The 19,241-nt window shown below is 41.8% G+C and overlaps 1 protein-coding gene across 5 annotated transcripts in view; it reads left to right on the top strand.

Moving 5' to 3' along the window:
* The window catches only part of RTN4 (reticulon 4), a 65,820-nt gene that overhangs the window by 19,318 nt on the left and 27,261 nt on the right, over positions 1-19,241 (top strand). Inside the window, exons 2-3 of one of the 5 annotated variants that reach the window (XM_056567773.1) lie at positions 3,022-3,089; positions 4,984-7,081. The exons of 3 other annotated variants lie outside the window; for them this stretch is intronic. In XM_056567773.1, the coding sequence (XP_056423748.1) occupies positions 3,022-3,089; positions 4,984-7,081 (2,166 nt within the window). Of the gene's footprint in view, positions 1-3,021; positions 3,090-4,983; positions 7,082-15,121; positions 15,269-19,241 lie in introns of those variants that run through there. One more of the 5 variants, XM_056567770.1, reaches the window with a different exon arrangement.

Below are 19,241 nucleotides of genomic sequence, written 5' to 3'. Positions count from 1 at the left end.
GGTTCCACTACTAAGCCTGTAAAGTAAATAAAAAATAAATACTCCCCCTCCCCATAAAGCCCTCGTTACAAAATGTTAATATTAAACAAAACGCTGGTCATCGTAGTCCACCAAATCTGAAGTAGCCCACAGGATAGACTGATCTGAAATGAAAAGAAAAAACAAAAAATGAGTAAGTACATTTAGGGGGGGAAAAAAGTGGAAGAAAATGTTATAAACGCATACACTTTTAATTTTAATTTATTTATTTTTGCTTGTGTGCTAAAATAATGGTTTTCCAAAGTGATTTTATTTTTATTTTTTTCTTATGTGAGCCAAATTCATCAAACCGCTGTGGTAGTATGATAAATGTATCACACATAAGCAAAGCCAAAGCAAGAGAAAATGCCTACAGAACTCTTACCAAAGCAAACAATAAATGTCCCCCATTGTAATTATTCTTTATTAGGTGGGGTTATGTATATATTTTTAGGTTGTCTGTATATTTTTAATTCCATAAACGATTTTTTTTCTCCAAAAGTCCTTGGTGTGATAGTCAGTTGCTCATAAAATAGCAGACCACGTTGATGCCTCAGGTTACCAGATCACTGACTTGCCTCCTACTTTTACTTCTCAGTTTCTGGTTTCACTAAAGAAGTGGAAATGAGTCAAGATAGTTTAGGAGACTACTCATTCAGTGACTCTACAGGAAGCTGTATGTAATGCTTACGTATAGTAAAAGATGGGTCTGACTATACAGGACATAACTAGTACATTGCATTATACGTCAGGAGCTATTGCCCTTGTATAGGAGAATGTGATGTGAGCCCAGTCCTATGTAGGTTTTCTGCACTTTATTACTCAAAGGAAACTTAATGTACAACACTGCACCTGAAATCTTCAGAGAACCAAGCCAACTCTGCTACATCCCTTCTAAATGATTTTAACATGGGAAGAGCTGCAAACCTAACGCTTGGCCTTTTCTCCTCCTTTTTCTCAGCTGATTCTCATTGTAATGTCATTATTTAGGAAGGGCCCTGATTCTCATCATTGGGAATACAGGAGCTCCACTCAGAACCTGGAAACTCGGCTGTGGCTGTAGAATCCGCGATCCTATAACATGGATGGATGAGCATTGAGGCTCTGAGGATGCCGCCTATGTTCAGAGCCACTGCCAGTATTAAAGTTCTATGCTGATTTTACAGGAGGATGTCTGATCCTGTCCTAGGATCTAACTCGGGGGTCTCAAACAGGGGGCCCTCCAGATATTGCAAAACTTCAACTCCCAGCATTCCCGATAGCCGTTAGCTGCAGCAAATTGCTGTCTGGGCATTTCCAGGCATGCTGGGAGTTGAAGTTTTGCAACATCTAGAGGGCCACCAGTTTGAGACCCCTGCTCTAAATACTGTGGTCAGAGCCTTAGCTGCACTCACTTCTCAGTTTCCCGGCTTAATTGTGTGACATGCTTTCTTAAGCTAAGTTTCCACTTGTTTTTTTTTTTTTTGTTTGTACTGGCCCATGAAAAACTCCACGGCATTCTCCTGTATTTGGTGTATTTTTTTTTTTATTTTTTTTTTGCCTTTTGAGTGAAAATTGCATTTTTGGCTCCTTTGAGTGTTTTTTTTTTTTTTTAAAGAATTTGGTTACCAAAAAAAAGCAGGAATGGAAACAATTTTAAAATTAAGAAAAATGTCATTCTAAAAAAATATAAACAGGGACCAATTAATGTGGGTGGGCAGGGACCTAAAAATGTTGTTGGTTATATTAAAAATGTAGAAAGGGGCCATTTTTAATTTTAAAAATATTTGTTATAATTAATTTGGTTATACTTTTTTTTATTAGTAATGTGTCTTTAAATGTTTTTAGTTTTAAGATAGTACTACTACTCCCAGCATGGAACAGACTGTTCCATGCTGAGAGTAGTTGTACCTGTACTAGCAGACAGATCGCCCTGGGTGTCACTTCTCTATAGAAGTGGGCGGCACGGCCGCTTCTCCGCTCCCTTGCACTATAGACCATGATGTAAAGTTCTCTTCACATCACAGATTCATATTTCCCGCTGAGAGCTGTGATTGGCCGGATAATTCCAGCCAATCACCACTCTCAGCAGCATATATACGAATCTGTGATGTGAAGAGAGCTTCACATCACAGACCACAGTGCAGGGGAGCGGAGAAGAGCTGCCGGCCGCTTCAATAGCTTATACAGGAGGATCGCAGCGGTTGTCGGGAGTGACACCTGCTGTGATCTGTCCTTAACTGCAGGTTCTACTACTCCCAACATGGTCTCCTGTACTGTAGTCTGTGATGTGAAGTTATCTTCACATCAGATTTGTATATATGTCACTGAGAGTTGTGATTTGCTGGAACCATCTGATCAATCACAGCTCTCAGCGGGAAATATGAATCTGGGTTGTGAAGAGAACTTCACATCACAGAATACAGTCCAGGGGAGTGGAGAAGCGGCCGTGCCGCCCGCTTCTATAGATTATAAAGGAGGATCGCAAAGGGTGTCAGAAGTGACACCTGGGGCGATCTGTCTATTAGTACAGGTACTACTACTCCCAGCATGGAACAGTCGGTTTCATGCTGGGAGTAGTAGTACTACCTAAAAAAATGTAAAAAATAAAGGGGGGGGGAAATACACACCCACTTTATTAAACACATTATTAAAATACATTACTAATAAACAATTAATTATAAAAATATAATATTTACAATTAACTGGCCCCTTTCTAAATTTTTTTGTTCTGATAAATATAAATTTTGTTAAATACAATTTTTTTCCATCCCTACTCAAAAACGCGAAGTGGAAGGCATATTGCGTTTTCCTATTGACTTGCAGCTAACATCTGGCCACAATGTTTTGTCACTGAAAAAACACCATGGGGCAGATTTTGTGTTTTTCTTAGCATTTTTGCATTAGGGTTGTGGACAGATAGGATTCTTTCTGTTGTCATTGTGTTTGCTGGTGTGCGGAGGATGATGTGTGTTGCATGTTACCAATCTTTATTCTTGCTGAGGTCTTGTATTTGTTTTTCAGATGTGAACCTCTTTCCTCTTCCTGCTTCATCTGCACCTCTGATGCACTCCTCTTCAGGCAAGTTCTGTGCTCTCATTGCTCTAACACTCTTGCTCTCTAGCTAAATATCTAGAAGCTTTCTATTCTCTTCTAACTACGTTCATGGGAAAACTACATTCGTACCAGTCACCACAGATATTTTTTTGAGGACAGACACTACAGTTGGAACATGTTTGTTAAAAAAACCTAGAATGCTTTACCCTTTCAATTTCTGCTGTGTTCCTATGTAGTTATTCCCATCTCCTAAAGTGATAAGGTACTCATTCCGCTCGACACCCCCTCCAGTCAGACTATGAAAAAGGGTGTAGGGTCGTTTCTATTTGTCACAATAAGGCTACATTCATGCCACATTTTTGCAATACAGTTCCCGTATACGTTTTCAATGTGAAAACCGTACGGTATTGAAAACCGTATGCATTGACTCTCCTTTGCAAACCGTATGCCAAACAATGCATCAGGTTGTGTCCATTTTGCCTCTTGTACCGCTTTGTCCGCTTTTTTTCTTTTTTCCCCCCGTACCCAAAACCGTAGCCTACCAGTTTTTGGTCCAGGTGAAAAACCGTATTGAAACCCTATGTTTTTTTATTTTTTAAACATAAGTCAGTGGGAAACCGTATAGAACTGTATGCGCGCGCACGGTTCCATCTGGTTTTCACCATACGGTTTTTGACTTTGCATAGTTTTTTTTTCCCTTGGAATTTTAATCAAACAAGTGAAACTTTATTCATAATGGATTGAAAAGTTAAAAACTTATTTTTTTCTTAAAAACCGGATGCAACCGGACATCATTTTTCCAACCGTATACGGGTTAAAATTTGTACACATGTTTAGTCGGGTTTTGAGGAATCCGTTTTTCATCAAAAACCTGATACGGTAACTGTATTGCAAAATCGTGGTGTGAACCCAGCCTAAGCGGGTTCCAGAGATGAGGTCCCCACTGATGATAAAGTAATGGTATATTCTATCAATATGCCATCACTCTTTGACAGTGGTCTCCATACTGTGGACCTCCAGATTTTGCTAAACTACAATTTAGTATTGCAACATCTGGAGGTTCACAGTTTAGAGACCACTTCTCGATGAGATGAATATATTTTGCTTTATGCTGTTCCTCTTCAGTTCTTATCAGAATATAATCAGGTCGTTCCATAAGATTTAAAGGGAATTGTGTCATCATGGACACTATTATGGGAGCATTTGACTTATCACGGCAATTCCCCTAGCATCCACCAGTAAACACACATCCTAAGACTATGTTCACATGGTGGAATAGCCGCAATTCCACACACATTCCGTTCAGCAAAACTTGCCGAACATAATTGCGTGATTCCGGCAGATTTTTTTTTGTGTGCTCCGAACACAGAATTCAGATGAAATTGAAAACCCAATTTAGTTCAATAGGATTCTGCCCACTATTCCACAAAATTTAAAGACACAAAATTTAGTCTTCTAATTTTTTAGAATGAGAAATTCCACCGTTTGAACGGGACAGTGGAATCCAATTAAACGTAATGAGCTTTAAACTTTTGCAGAATTCCGTACGGAAATTCCACCATGTAAACCTGTTTTCCCAACCAGGGTGCCTCCAGCTGTTGCAAATCTACAACTCCCAGCATGCCTGGACAGCCTTTGGCTGTCCGGGCATGCTGGGAGTTGTAGTTTTGCAACAGCTGGAGGCACCCCGGTTGGGAAACATTGGTGTAAACAAAGCTTTATGTGGTGAGACAGCCTATAGAAGAGGGATTTATGACCTACTTTTATATAATATCTGTGGTGACTGATACAACATTGTAACAATCATTGACGTCATCTCATTCTCTCTTGAGTAACTTTGTTGCCTTTTCTATGAAGTCGTTGCTCCTTTCTGCTACTGACCTCTTTCCTTTTCTGTTCGCCGTCACAGACCTTGTAATGGATTTCCAGCAGCCTTCTAGCACTGTGCCTGCTGGCCAAGAGGAGCTTTCATCTCTGCTGCTTGAGTCTGCTACTTCCCTTCATTCTCTGTCTCCCCTCTCTGCCGATTCCTCTAAAGAGCAGCTTGTCGCCTTTCCTGCTGACTCCACCACACCAGAAGCTTTTAAAGATCCCATTAGAGATGAGCGCGCAGTGTCAAGGACCCTAGATGATTTTCCTATAGTAGAGAAGTTAGCTAGCGGCCTAGAATATCGTTTTCCTGAAGCAACAGACCACAAAGGCACTTCTGTTGCGCAAGAAAAAGGGGAAGACCTGTTCTTTTCGGAGAGAGGTTATGCTGTTGAGCACCCCACTTCATTTCCCGAATCTTCTTCTTCTGGAGACCATGCAAAATTATATACCCAATCCGCTAAGGAGATGTTTTCAGGAATGCTTAAGTCTGTCGAACCACCTCATGAAGAGTTTTCAGATCTCAAAGAAGGTCCTGATGAACAGTATGTGGATTTCAAGCCTTTAGCAAGCACGTGGGGCTATGGCGGTGACTTTGAACCTAGAGATGTCTCGGTAGACCTTAAAAGCAACATTACGAAGTCTCTTTTTGAATCCAAGTTTGAGGAAAAATATGATGAAGAAAAGGATGTAGATGTATCTGATGACATATCTCCAGCCTCGCCTGAGGCAACCTCCGATTCCCCAAATTACAACATGTTTGCTCCCTTACAGCAGACCAACCCCTTTTCGTTTGGCGGAAATCAAGTGGCTGACAACGTAACCGATGAGAGAAAGATGGAAGAACTAAAATCTCACGTTCCTCCTTCCCGTTTAGGGGCAAATGTTGCAACTGTTAACCCATTCCTTGTCAACGAAGAAGCAGACTATGTCTCAACTGATACTGTACATGGAAGTGTTGCAAGCAAACCAGAAGGGCTTACCCCAGATATTGTGCAAGAAGCATATGAAAGTCATGACACTGGCGTGCCAAAGCTAGGCTATGAACCAAAGATTGATTTGGTTCAGACTGCTGCTAAAGCTTCACAGGAAAGCGTCAGTCCGTCAGTACAGAACGTGGCGCTGTTCGAGGATGCAGATTCAGTCTCCTCGCCTGTGTTGCCTGACATTGTAATGGAAGCCCCTGTCACATCTGCCCCAGCTGGTCTTGATGCCTTGGCCCCCCAGCCTGATGTTTCCCCAGTTGGACGCATAACCCCTGTAAGTGAAGAGAAAATAAAGTTTGAATCTGAGAAGCCGCTGTCCTATGAGGAAGCGATCAATAAAGCAAGCGCAAAGGAACAAGAACATGTTCCTGTACATGTGGAAACTGTAAAGGAGGCACCCCTAGAAGATCCAGAAACACCATATATATCCATAGCGTGTGACCTTGTAAAGGAAATTATACCAGAGCAGGTGGCGACTGATTTCTCTAAGGCATTAAAGAGTGAATTTGATTCTCAGTTTTATTCACACTTTGAGGAAAGTTCTCCAGAGTCTGAACAAAGTGAACCTTCATACAAGCTCTGGGAAGCCGAGGTGATTCCAAAAGAAACGTCTGCTTCTGTGTTAAGTACTGGGCGCAGTGTTACCCCAGAAAAGGATGTGTTAAGTGAAAGTAAATGGAAGGCCCCTTCACCTACCAAATCCTACTTAGAGTCAACTCAGTCCAAGTCCTATGAGAATGTTGTAGCAGAGGAACCAATTGTTCAGAAATCCAACCCAGATAAAATTCTACAGATGGAAGACTTTGGAAAAGCAGATTACTCTAAAGACTTTGACATTCCTTCCACCATTACACCTATAAAGGAGAGATCCACACCCCATAAAGAGGAACCAAGAGATGTTAAGGCACCTAAGTGGCAGGAAGACCAGGTCCCAAAAGAGCAGCCTAAGGTGAAGGAAGATGTGTCTGTGAAGGAGAAAGCCAAAGAAAGTTCTGATAAGGTAGTTGACTTGAGCAACAAAGCAGGGTCTGGGCCCTCGATCAAAGAAGAACCAGTTTCTAAGCCTGTGGTACCTGCAAAGGAACCCAGTGTTGTCACTCCAGCCAGTAAAGAAAAGAAAGAGACCTCTCCAGCGACCATTCCCTTGGCTTCATGTAATTTCCAGAATAAAGGTAATGATTTGCATGTGCTGCCGATACAGGGACCAGATCGTGTTATACTTGTTTCCCCTTTCCTCCTATCTGTCACACGTTAAGCTGGTTTGGAGGCTATGCCAATGCCTAGAATCGTGTAGGCTTTTGTGCTATTTTCATACAGGCCCCTTGGGATAACAGTTGTCTCTGTCAGTGGGGAGTGTTGGTTTTCTGAAGGCCATTGCTATTAAGAGACACAGCATGTTGCGTTAGTCATGTACTTCCTTTTTTAATTGGCGGCAAACAATGGAAGACAAATAGATTATTTTTTTTTTTCTGGATCTTTCAGAATCTCTGTGTGAACCCAGACTAAGGGTACGTTCACATGGGCAGGTTTTCTGCAACAGGGTTTATCACAGCTAAAAATCCCTACCAGACCCCATTAAGGCAGTGTGGTAAATCCACAGCAGACAACGCACCCATGTGAACCTACCCTAAGTATTGCAGATGGGATAGTGGGAGAAGACTAGTATTGCACTTTGTTTTATTACAGCCAGACACAAGTTTGGGAGAAAGGTGAGGAAATGGATGAGCTGGGCTTATAGAAGGCTTCAGTGGTGATTGCTGAATAAGAGAGGTAGGATGGGTGCAAAAGATCATAGTAAGTAAAGGATTAAAGGGGTCTCAGAAACAAAGATGGGGACTATATAATAATTTTATATGTCCAAAACACGCCTGCGCGCAGTCCACAAAGGCTGCACAATGTTGTGCTTATGGGATAACATTAATAGAGGCCTCAGCCCAGCCAAGTATTGCCTGGTCACACATTTATCTTGTAGTACTACAGTTGTATGACAGCTGGAATTGCCATGGACTCCCTGAGTCAGCCACATGGACCCATCCATCAGTACGCCAATATAAGGCCAGTACACATTCTTTCCAAAGAAATTTTGTAGTTAAAAAATTGCAACTTTTTTTTTTCATGCCACAAGAAAAATCCTAAGAAGGATAGTGATATCCTTCAGCTATATCTTCTGACAAGTTATACTTTTGTATGTACCTGTGGATATTAGCTAGCTGTCATTGGGATTTCCACTAAACTTCCCATAAAATTTATATTAACCCCTTCCCTCTTTTGTGATTTTTAATTTTTTATTTTTTTTGCTCCTCGCCTTCTAAAAATCATAAAAATTTTCACCTAAAAAATCCATATGAGGGCTTGTTTTTTGCACCAACAATTTTACTTTGTAATACTATTAATATTTTCACCGCAAAATCTACTGCGAAACCAGAAAAACATTTTGTGGAGCAAAATCGAAAGGGGGAAAAAAAGCTATTTTGTAATTTATAGCAGCTTCCGTTTCTACACAGTGCAGTTTTCGGTAAAAATTACACCCAATATATATTCTGTAGGTCCATACAGTCTCAAAGATACCCAATTTATATAGGTTTGATTTTTATTTTACAACTAAAAAAAAAAAATTACATGCCCCTATTTTTGACTTTGGATTTTTTTTTTTTACATGTGCGCCATTGACCATGTGGTTTTATTAACAATATATTTTTAGAGTTCGGAAATTTATGCAAGCGGCGATACCACTTACGTTTATTTTTACTAACCCTTTTTTTTTTTTTTAAATGAGAAAAGGGGGGTGAATCCAACTTTTATTAGGGGAGGGTTTAAATGATTCACTTTTTTTTTTTTTTTACACTTTTTATTTTATTTTTTTTGCAATGTTATAGCTCCCATAGGGGACTATAACATTGCACACACTGATTAAATACACTGTTCACTCTTATGTAATAGCATAACACTGAGCAGTGTTATCGCCGCTTGACTGCTCCTGCCTGGATCTCCGGCACGGATCAGTCATTCGGCGATTGGACGCGCAGGAGGCAGGTATGTCCATTTGCGGCAAGGGTTTAATATTATCTACCATAAGGTACCCGCTGTCTTTAAGAAAAAAAATTATACCCTCCATCAAATGAATGTTTATTTAGATTGCAATACTGTTCAGCTGTCACCAGACTAAATTGGTTCCCAAAAAACTATATCACCGGTAAATCATGCCTGTAGGTATTAAAAGCAATGCCACATTCTGTTAAAGGGGTACTCCACTGTCCAGTGTTCAGGCTGTGTTCGGAACACAGTTCCGAACGAGGTGCGCATGCTGCGGGGTCGGCCATGCTCCCTCTTGATGATAGGCCATGCCCACTCAATGCAAGTCTATGGGAGGGGGATGTCTGAGTACACTGCACGTGCCCGACACACAACTCAGTCTGTGTCTGCCCGTAGCTGCGTATTGCTGCTACCAGCAGACAAACCAGTAGGCTGGCATGTGACCTTACCCTAGAGCATGTGACCTTACCCTAGAGGGACTGTGATCGGGGCTTGGGTGCTTTTAAATTCCAACCACGCACCTTCTCTTAGACTATATTCCTCTTTCAGTGCTGTCCATTCCTTGAATTTACACCTGTCCCAAACATCTCTTATCCTGATACATCCCTTGTTTTAAATTTAAATACATTTTCCCCAATTTACTCATCTCTGGTATATTTCCATTGTCCGGCACTGATGCCGTATCCATTATTCCTTCTATATTTATCTCTTTCCTAAGCAAGCTCCATGTTTTAACCAAATGTTTAAATGGGCACTGTCATGAAATAAAAAAATTGATATGTTGTAGTACTTAAGTACTACAACATATCTCTAATATAGTTTAATTAAAAAAAGTGATTTTAAACCAGTTTAAAATCACTTTTAAATTCGGCCACTAGGGGTCGCCCTCCTAGTGGCCGAATGCATTCGGCAGTGACGTCACTACAGAATTTCGTCTCATTTGAGCCTGGCAAATGAGTCGAAATTCCAGTCACTGCGGTGCTCGCTCCCGCCTGTCAATCAGACAGGCGAGAGCGAGCACAGTGAAATCCAGGGCTGCGCATTGGCTCCCTGGACTCTCACACTGGCCGCCTCCCTGCTGCATATTCTCCCTGCAGCAGGGAGGCACATGGCTCTCACCTCTGCTTACAGCCCCGGCTCCAGTGGGGATACGCCGCCTCTTCACTGCTCCTTGCAGCTGTGTCCTGTCATTGCCAGGGGGAGCGCGTTATATGGAGCAACAAGCGTGTGCCCGGCTTCCTGTCATGCTCGTACACTCTGGTAACTCTCTATGGTTCTGGAGGACTTTCAATCCTCCAGAAACATAGAAACAGTTTCCAGAGTGTACGGGCATGACAGGAAGCCGGGCACACGCTTGTTGCTTGCTACGAACCCCCGCTCGTGGTCCGGCACAGGTGAGGGGGAGGGGGGGGGGCGATATTGGTCGGGGGCTGGGTGTCTTCCAACACAGGGTGCCTCCAGTCGTTTCCCCACTACAACTCCCAGCATGCCCTGACAGCAAATATATGTCAGGGCATGCTGGGAGTTGTAGTGGGGAAACAGCTGGAGGCACCCTGTCAGGAGAACTATGGGCGGAACTCGGCCCCCAGCAGGCATCAGTGACGTGGTGCCTGCTGGGGAAGTCTGCCTGGTAGTGAGCACACTACCAGGCAGATAAAATGCCATTTTTAAGATAATAAAAAAAAATAAAATAAAGGCAGGGAGGGGGTTAGGGATAGATGGGCAATAGGCAGGGACAGAAAAAAAAAAAAAGAGGATGGTGGGAGCTACCCTTTAAGCATTTTCTCTTTTTTTCCCATTTCTCCTCTTCTAACTTCTCTGATTCTAATAGAAAAAATATCCGTGAATTCCCCTTCAGTACAGGACAACAGAGACTCAGGGCAAATTTCTTCCATTCAATCAAAAAATAAACTTGTCCAGCCAAAAAATATTATATTTATATATATATATATATATATATATATATATATATATATATATATATATATATATATATATATATATATATATATATATATATATATATATATATATATATATATATATATATATATATATATATATCACAGAAAAGAAAACGTCCGGCACTCGGGAAGATGCAGGTAAAACTTGTCAATGGCTTTATTCACACGCTTAGGTAGGACACAATCTTACATAGATTGTGTCCTACCTAAGCGTGTGAATAAAGCCATTGACAAGTTTTACCTGCATCTTCCCGAGTGCCGGACGTTTTCTTTTCTGTGAGATTTCTACTAAGCCGGGAGCGGTACCGGTGTCCGTAGCACGAGATAGTGCAGCAAACGCGAGAGTGGTGAGCAGCCTGACCCTATCTGCATATATATATATATATATATATATATATATATATATATATATATATATGGAAATTCTATTCCACCATTTTCCTTAGTCTGACAGAAATACTCCAACTTGATCTTTGTTCTTTTTCTTCCCCAAATTAATGAGTTAAATATCGAAATAATCTTTTTAAACAGTTTAGTCTCACACCAAGTTGGGGCGGATCCAAAGATATACAGGATCTTTTGGCATCAGAACTGATATTATTAATATAATTTTTTCTGCTTTGGATAAATTCAAGTCATTCCATATATTTGCTTTCTTTTCCATTTCCTTAATTACTTTTAGGGTATTTTTCTGATGGTAATCCCCTCTTTCGCTTGACAAATATACCCCCAAGTATTTTTAAAATGTTCTCCTTTTTTTTTTTTTTTATCACTTTTAAACCAAATGTCTGTCCTATATCTTCTTCTAGTGGCATAATAACAGACTTTGACCAATTAATTTTTAGTCCTTAAAAACTACCATATCTACCTATAATTTCCATTGTTCTAAGCAAGGTTTGGGGTCCTCCAGGAACAAGATGTCATCCACATACATCGTAATCTTGTCCCCTCTCTTCCCTGCTCCGAACCCTGTTACCTGGGTCCTTTCTAATATTGGCCAATGGTTCTATTACCATTGCAAAAAGCAGGGGAGAGGGGAAAACCCTGCCTTGTTCCCCTTGACATTTTAAAACCTCCCAAACTCCTACCATCTATATTTATCCTAGCCATGGTCCCAGAGTACATTAATTTAATCCGTTTATCAGTTGACCACCCATTCCATATTTACCCAATAATCCCCAAAAGAAAGGAGAATGTGGCATTGTTTTATAGGCCCACAAGCATGATCAGGTTATTTGTCAGCACCATGAGGTACTACGGCTGTTCGTGTTGCGTTTAGGCAGTGACAGGTTCTTTTTGTATGTTCACATATTAGGGTTATACTACAGTTATCGAATACAAAACTAGGAATAGATCATAAATTAAAGAGTTCCTATCATGATCTAAACTCCCCCCTAATCCCCAACACTGACACTATCCCTCTGTTTCTCTTCATTCAAAACCCCCTCATTCTACCTGATTGTCTTTTTGGCTGCTCATTCAGCTGTTCTAGTGTGAAAGAGGAAGGGGGGTGTGGCCCATCATAGAGGCTATGAACACAGCAGCCTGCAGCTCTGAATCTTCTCCTCTGTTTACAACTGTGTGTGCAGAGAGAAGAAAGATCGAAGCTCAGATAGTAAAATGAATGTAGGGCCTGCAGTAAGGCAGAGTCAGAAGTATACCCTGCTGTGCTATGAGCACAGTGCTGGCTCCTGCCTGTCTGACTGACAGGCAGGGAGCAGTGCTGAGCTTGTCTGTGTCCCGGCTGCAGTCTGAGATTTAGGACTCCAGCATGAGTCTGAAATCTATTTAAAAATAAAAAAGAGCTTGCGGCCAGGACTGGTAGGGAGACCCCTAGTGGTCATTTTTTCAAAGTGGAAAATTAAATAGAAAGAATATTTTTAATAACATGCAGTTGGAAAATTATTCTGCATACATTAATCTATAATAAATATATCAAGTTTTTTTTTGATGAAAGGTACCCTTTAAGGACCCACCTAAAGGAGGAATATAAAACTCCCATATAAACACTACAATAAGATAGTAGGATTCACATATTGAGTTGAGTTGCACTGGTTCCCAGAGCATTGTATACCTCCTGTTAATCCTAAACCAAGCAATCTATACAGTGGCTAAGAAAACATCAAGCGAAACAAATGTCCGCTGTCATAGCATGTGCAGGACCAAGGGGGAGGGGGGACGGGGATCAGTGTCTAACTCAGGGTTTCCCAACCAGTGTGCCCCCAGCTGTTGCAAAACCAACTCCCATCATGCCCGTACAGCCTTTGGCTGTCCGGCATGCCGGGAATTGTAGTTTTGCAACAGCTGGAGGCACTCTGGTCTAACTGGAGGGTACAATTCTTTGCTGAAATGAGTTAGTCCTCTCCATTTATTACACACACTGCAAACAAAAAAATATTGAAATTAAAATGGCTATTTTCTAAAGCCATACAGTTCACTAACAAACATTGTGCATAAGTGTATATTCTGGCCAACTAGGAAATCTAGGGTGTATTATGTTGTATGAACAAACACTTTTTGCATTTTGTTTCATGTTTGTGCTGTAGTAAAACCCCATAATAAAAGTCTAAAGCCCTATCAGTATCTGTAAGTCCCTGGTTGACACTGTTACAGGTTACAGAAATCTTCTCTGGTGTCCTGGGACAAAATTTTACTTAATGGCTATAGCGCCACCTGCTGTTCAGTTAGTAAAACTACAGGCTTGAATGAACTACAAAAGGTAGAACAGTATGGGGGGGGAAACTCATTCCTTGCACCAGAGCAGTGGCAAAATTGTGCAATTGTATAGTACAAGCCCAGCCTCTGCACAAAATTTGTTGCACAAAGTGGGAGTTTGAGCAACAATTTGTGCAAACACAGGGCTTTTGCCACTCTGCACTGATGAAGGATACAGTGTGTGTGTGTGTGTGTGTGTGTGTGTGTGTGTGTGTGTATGTGTGTGTGTATAATTTTTTTTCATGTGAATGCTCACTCACAAAAAATTTTTTTTTTTTTATTCAATTTATTTTATTCCTTTTTTTTAAAATTTTATTTCATAGATATTGGAGTTACTGAGACTTGTGCGTTAATGCTTTAATATATGTTTGATATTGAGGTTGTAGTAGAGCGATAAAAGTCATCCTTAAAGGGGTACTCCGGTGGAAAACTACTGGTGCCAGAAAGTTACAGATTTGTAAATTACGTCTATTAAAAAAAAAATCTTTATCCTTCCAGTCCTTATTAGCTGCTATATACTACAGAGAAAGTTCTTTTCTTTTTGGATTTTTTTTTTTCCTGTCCACAGTGCTCTCTGCTGACACCTCCTGTCCATTTCAGGTACTGAAGCAGGAGCAAATCCCCGTCGCAAACCTATCCTACTTTGGACAATTCTTGATAGGGACAGAGGTGTCAGCAGAGAGCACTGTGGTCAGAAAAAAAAATCCAAAAAAAAGCACTTTCTCTTTAGTAGAACGCAGCTAATAAGTACTGGAAGGTTACAGATTTTTTAATAGAAGTGATTTACAAATCTGTTTAACATTCTGGTACCAGTTGATGTCTGTATCCTACATCCATTACTGATCCTATCCTATGGTGCCATGCTTATCCTTATCCCATATTCATGCTGTACGAACGTTATAAATAGTCTGCATATACCCCCACCTCATCCCTCCCCCAAGAAAATTTATGTTGCTAAAATGTAAGGCTTTGTGCATACTACTGAGGTTTGTTCTGCCAGCCTGTAAATGTTTTTGTTTTGTTTTAAGAGATTTAATGTATGCCTCTATACAGTCTGGGCCCACAATGGATGCCCAAAAAAATATATATATTTGCTACGTTTTGCAGTTTCTCGATTTGGCACAGAATGTTCGTGTTGCGCATATTGATCCTATATCAGATTATACATTTATCTGCCAAGATCAGTGTTTCCCCAACCAGGGTGCCTCCAGCTGTTGCAAAACTACAACTCCCAGCATGCCTGGACAGCCGAAGGCTGTTCGGGCATGCTGGGAGTTGTAGTTTTGCAACAGCTGGAGGCACCCTGGTTGGGGAAACACCGGCCTGGATTAATGTTCTTTGCCCGGATGCTGCATGGCAGAGTTTCTCTGGTGTCTCTCAGGCTGCAGGGGGCGTTTGATCTGAACAATGCGATTTTTGGCAATTGCTGATGTGTGGCTCCTGTTTACATCACATGCTCGTCCGCCCATGTGGCAGTCAGGTGACCCTTGAGCAGTGGGTAATCTGTCTGCTAGTCAGTCCACAGTTCATGTCTCGGAGGTTGCGTCGGCTCTGCCATCGGACTGTGCTTCTTGTTTGACTTTAACCAGCACAGAGTTTATTCTGGATCGGATATGGCAGGGGAGCTGAGTAACTGGAGACAGAAAGGTACGATTTCTCCCCCTTAACCCTGCTAGAAGATGCAGGAAATGTTGCCAGCTTGTTACTTTTACGTTCTGCCCTTGGAAAGGGGTTTATCTTAAGTGTTAATCAGCTTTTCCCTGGGAGTAGTTGCATTTACTTGCAAGCAAGTAAGTGCTTTGTATTTCCAGCTAGACAGCTATGCTGCAATGTTCTGTCTTTTATCTGGCGAGTCTTACTGTTGCTTCAAAGGGGTACTCCCCTGGGATAATTTTTTTTTTAATTTTTATTTAGTTTTTGCATTGATTGCACCAATTTTGCTTAAAGTACTATCCAACCTCCCTCCCCCCCCCCCCCCCCTTTAATATGGTGCTAGGGTGCGGGAGAAACATAAAACTAAAGAGCAAAAACCTGAATCCCAGGTCTGCAGTAGATCCCGCTATCCTCCAAGTGGTCCTGGTGTTTTCTTCTTCAGAGACAAGCAGCTGACTTCAGGACCTTTCTGCTTAACCAATCACTGGCCAAGACAGGACACTGCTGTGGCCACTGATTGGCTAAGTGAGAAGGTCCTGTGACCAACTGCTTATGGTAAGCATAGGCTTGGAGACCCTGTGGCCCAGCACCATAACACACACATGCCCCCTAAGTGGGAGGTGGGATGCTGGACATACACGTGGGTAGTGTCTGGGGCCGGGGTGCAGAAATTAATTTACAGGGTGAAAAAACGCAGAATTTCACAGCCTGTACTATCGCAGTAATAAAATTCTGCAATATCTCTATTTGATTGCTTTTGCGTGCTTTAAACCATTCTGATGCTCCTGTAAGTATTGCATTGTTCATGGTAGCCTGCCGGGGGTTAATGGCCATAATTGTTTGAACAGCCTGGGATTTTATGGAGGAAGAAGTCTACAGGGCAAAGGTCAACAACGCTCTCACTCCCCTTCCACTCTTATTACTCCTAATCTTATCAAGTGATAAAAAGCTTAGCACAAATGCTTACAGGGGGTTACATCACCTAGGTGACAAATATTCGCTGGGACCCCCTTTGATCACTAGAATGGGAATAATAATGTTATATATTTTTTTTCTTTATTATTTCTTATTATTATTCTTCTTTTTATTTTTTTATTTTTAATATTCTTATTTATTCTTAATAATAAGAATATGAAAAAGAATAATAAAAAGAAAATAATAAAAAGAAAAATAATAAGAAAAATATTAGTATTTTTCTTTTTATTATTATTTTTCTTTAATATTCTTATTATTAAGAATAATAAAAATAATAATAAAAAGAAAAATAATAATAAAAAAATGATAGATATATATAGATATATATAGATATATATATAAAATTTTTATTTATATAGCGCACACAGATTCCGCAGCAATGAATCCCGAGACTCCTGTTCTTTCACACTGCCCAGTTGCATTAAGGAAGAATTGAAATCCACTGTGTCCCTCTATACCACAGTACCTTAGGCCAGTGTTTTCTAACCAGGGAGCTTCCAGCTGTTGCAAAACTACAACTCCCAGCACGCCCGGACAGCCAACGGCTGTCCGGGCATGCTGGCAGTTGTAGTTTTGCAACAGCTGGAGGCACACTGGTTGAGAAACGCTGCCCTATGCACTGCACATGGGAGATGAGCGTCACCAGAGATGTCTGGCAGCCTCCTATCCCCATGTTCTGGTCTATTCCCAAGCACACTGGGCAGACCTGAGCACACACAGCTGTGGGTTGCCTGAACATTCATGTACAACTCTTCATGGTCAGGATAGCACAGTAGACAAAGATTAGATCGTCATTAGGAGGTTGGGATGATTGTTTTGCTGGATTCAGCAGACTTCAAAGAACCTGACAAGATGTGTGTCATTGATAAAGTAAACCAGAATACTTCCCTCTGCCCTATTGGAGACATTACATCATAACCTTCCCGACTATACGTTCCCCGCAGCGCTTATGTAATGTCCGGCCTGCTGCTCTCACTTCTCCTTTCCTGAACGTGCAGCAAAGATCCACCTGATGTACATAGTGAGGACTGATCATCCTTTATGGAAAGTCTTTTACTGAATATATTCCTTTAATATTTTTTTCACTCTCAGTAGGTCATATATAATATTTACACAGGGTGGATTTGCTCCTTAAGCATTGCATCGGTGTGTGCCAACCAGGGTGCCTCCAGCTCGTGCAAAACTACAACTACCAGTATGCCCAGATAGCCAAAGGCACCATGGTTGGGAAACACTGGATTACATTGTTGAAGAGGTTTTCCGGTTAAAGTAGATCGGTGGCCTAGCCTCTAGATAGGCCGTTAATAGATGACTGGCGGGACCCCCCTTGTATTCGCCAGAATTTGCACCCAATTTTTTTTAAAAACTACCAACTCTCCATTTTACTTAGAAAACCCAAAAAGGGGGTGTGGCCACCAACATTTTTTTTAAATATCTTAACATATTTACTAGGGGTCCAGCAAAATTTCGGCCAAGGGAATTTTCCGCCAATAAGTTCGGTGAGCGTGGCTTAACCCCTTCCCAACCCATGACATACATGTATGTCATGGGTTGGGGGAGCGGACATGATGCGGGTCGGGTCCGCACCATAAGCGGGAGATGCCTGCTGCTATCAGCAGCTGTCATCTGTCTGTAATGACTAGAGATGAGCGAACTTACAGTAAATTCGATTCGTCACAAACTTCTCGGCTCGCCGGTTGCTGACCTTTCCTGCATAAATTAGTTCAGCTTTCCGGTGCTCCGGTGGGCTGGAAAAGGTGGATACAGTCCTAGGAAAGAGTCTCCTAGGACTGTATCCACCTTTTCCAGCCCACGGGAGCACCTGAAAGCTGAAATAATTTATGCAGGATAAGTCATCAACTGCCGAGCCGAGAAGTATGTGACGAATCAAATTACTGTAAGTTAGCTCATCTCTAGTAATAACAGACATTGGAGATTGCTCCCATGTCTGTCATTTAACTGGTTAACAATTACATCATTGTGCTGTTAACAGTGTATGGCACGGGCTCCTGACTTGAGCCCGCGCCATACTTGGCATCCACTGCTAATTGTTCTAGCTGGGGCCTGCCGCTATTAACCGAAATGCGGTGATTGCCGCTGCCAGCTATTAACCCTTTAGATCGCCGCTGTCAAAGTGGACAGCGGCGTCTAAAGGGACCTGTAAATGCGCCCTGGTGTGCTAGTGGAGTGAATCGCCCCCTGTTGTGTGATTGCAGGGGAGGGGGCGATCCACTGTGGAGGTGGCCGGAGGGCCGATTAATGCATTTTCAGTTTCGGTTTTCAGCCAAGCACAGCCTAAATTTCTGTTTTGGCCCATAATTTCCCTTTTGGTGCATATTATTTACTAATGTTTCCACAGACAATTTGGTGGAGCTGAGCTCTCCCCTTCAGGAGACAGGCTGACATTTATCATTGTCTTTAGACTGTTTGTTTGTTTTTTGTGTCTACAAAAGGCACAGGGTTCCCGAGACCCCCCCCCCCCCAAATGTCAGATCACCGGTGAATTTACATCCGCGATCTGCGGCGATTCCGGTCGTACTGGTCACGTATGACCCGGAATTAGGTGATTGGCTGTGTTTTTTCTTTAACTGTGGGTGCAAACTTTATATAAACTGTGTGTAATAAAATATCACAAAGTACACACACAAACCCCCGCCACTGTAGGAAAGAAAAGTTGATGACCCGCCGGTCATTTTCGGCAGAGGAGGCATATGCTTTACTTGACTCCGAATCTGCCTGTGAGGACGAGGAAGATCCTACTTTCCTGTGTTCTTCCTCGTCCTCCTCATCATGTTAGCACTGGCGGAGACGTCGCCAGACGAGGCCAAGCACCACCCGTGATGGTGACCCAGTGGTTGGCACTAGATCATTTTGGAGGCCTTCGTACCTCTCAGGGAGCTCTCGTTAGATGAGTCATCAGTTTTCAGAGGAGACTCATCTTCCGCCAGTATATTCCCTCGAAGCGGGCGCGGTATGGTGTGAAACGCTACAA

Source organism: Hyla sarda, chromosome 3, assembly GCF_029499605.1.
Source record: "Hyla sarda isolate aHylSar1 chromosome 3, aHylSar1.hap1, whole genome shotgun sequence".
Lineage (NCBI taxonomy): Eukaryota > Metazoa > Chordata > Amphibia > Anura > Hylidae > Hyla > Hyla sarda.
This window is presented reverse-complemented; position numbering and strand designations above follow the sequence as displayed.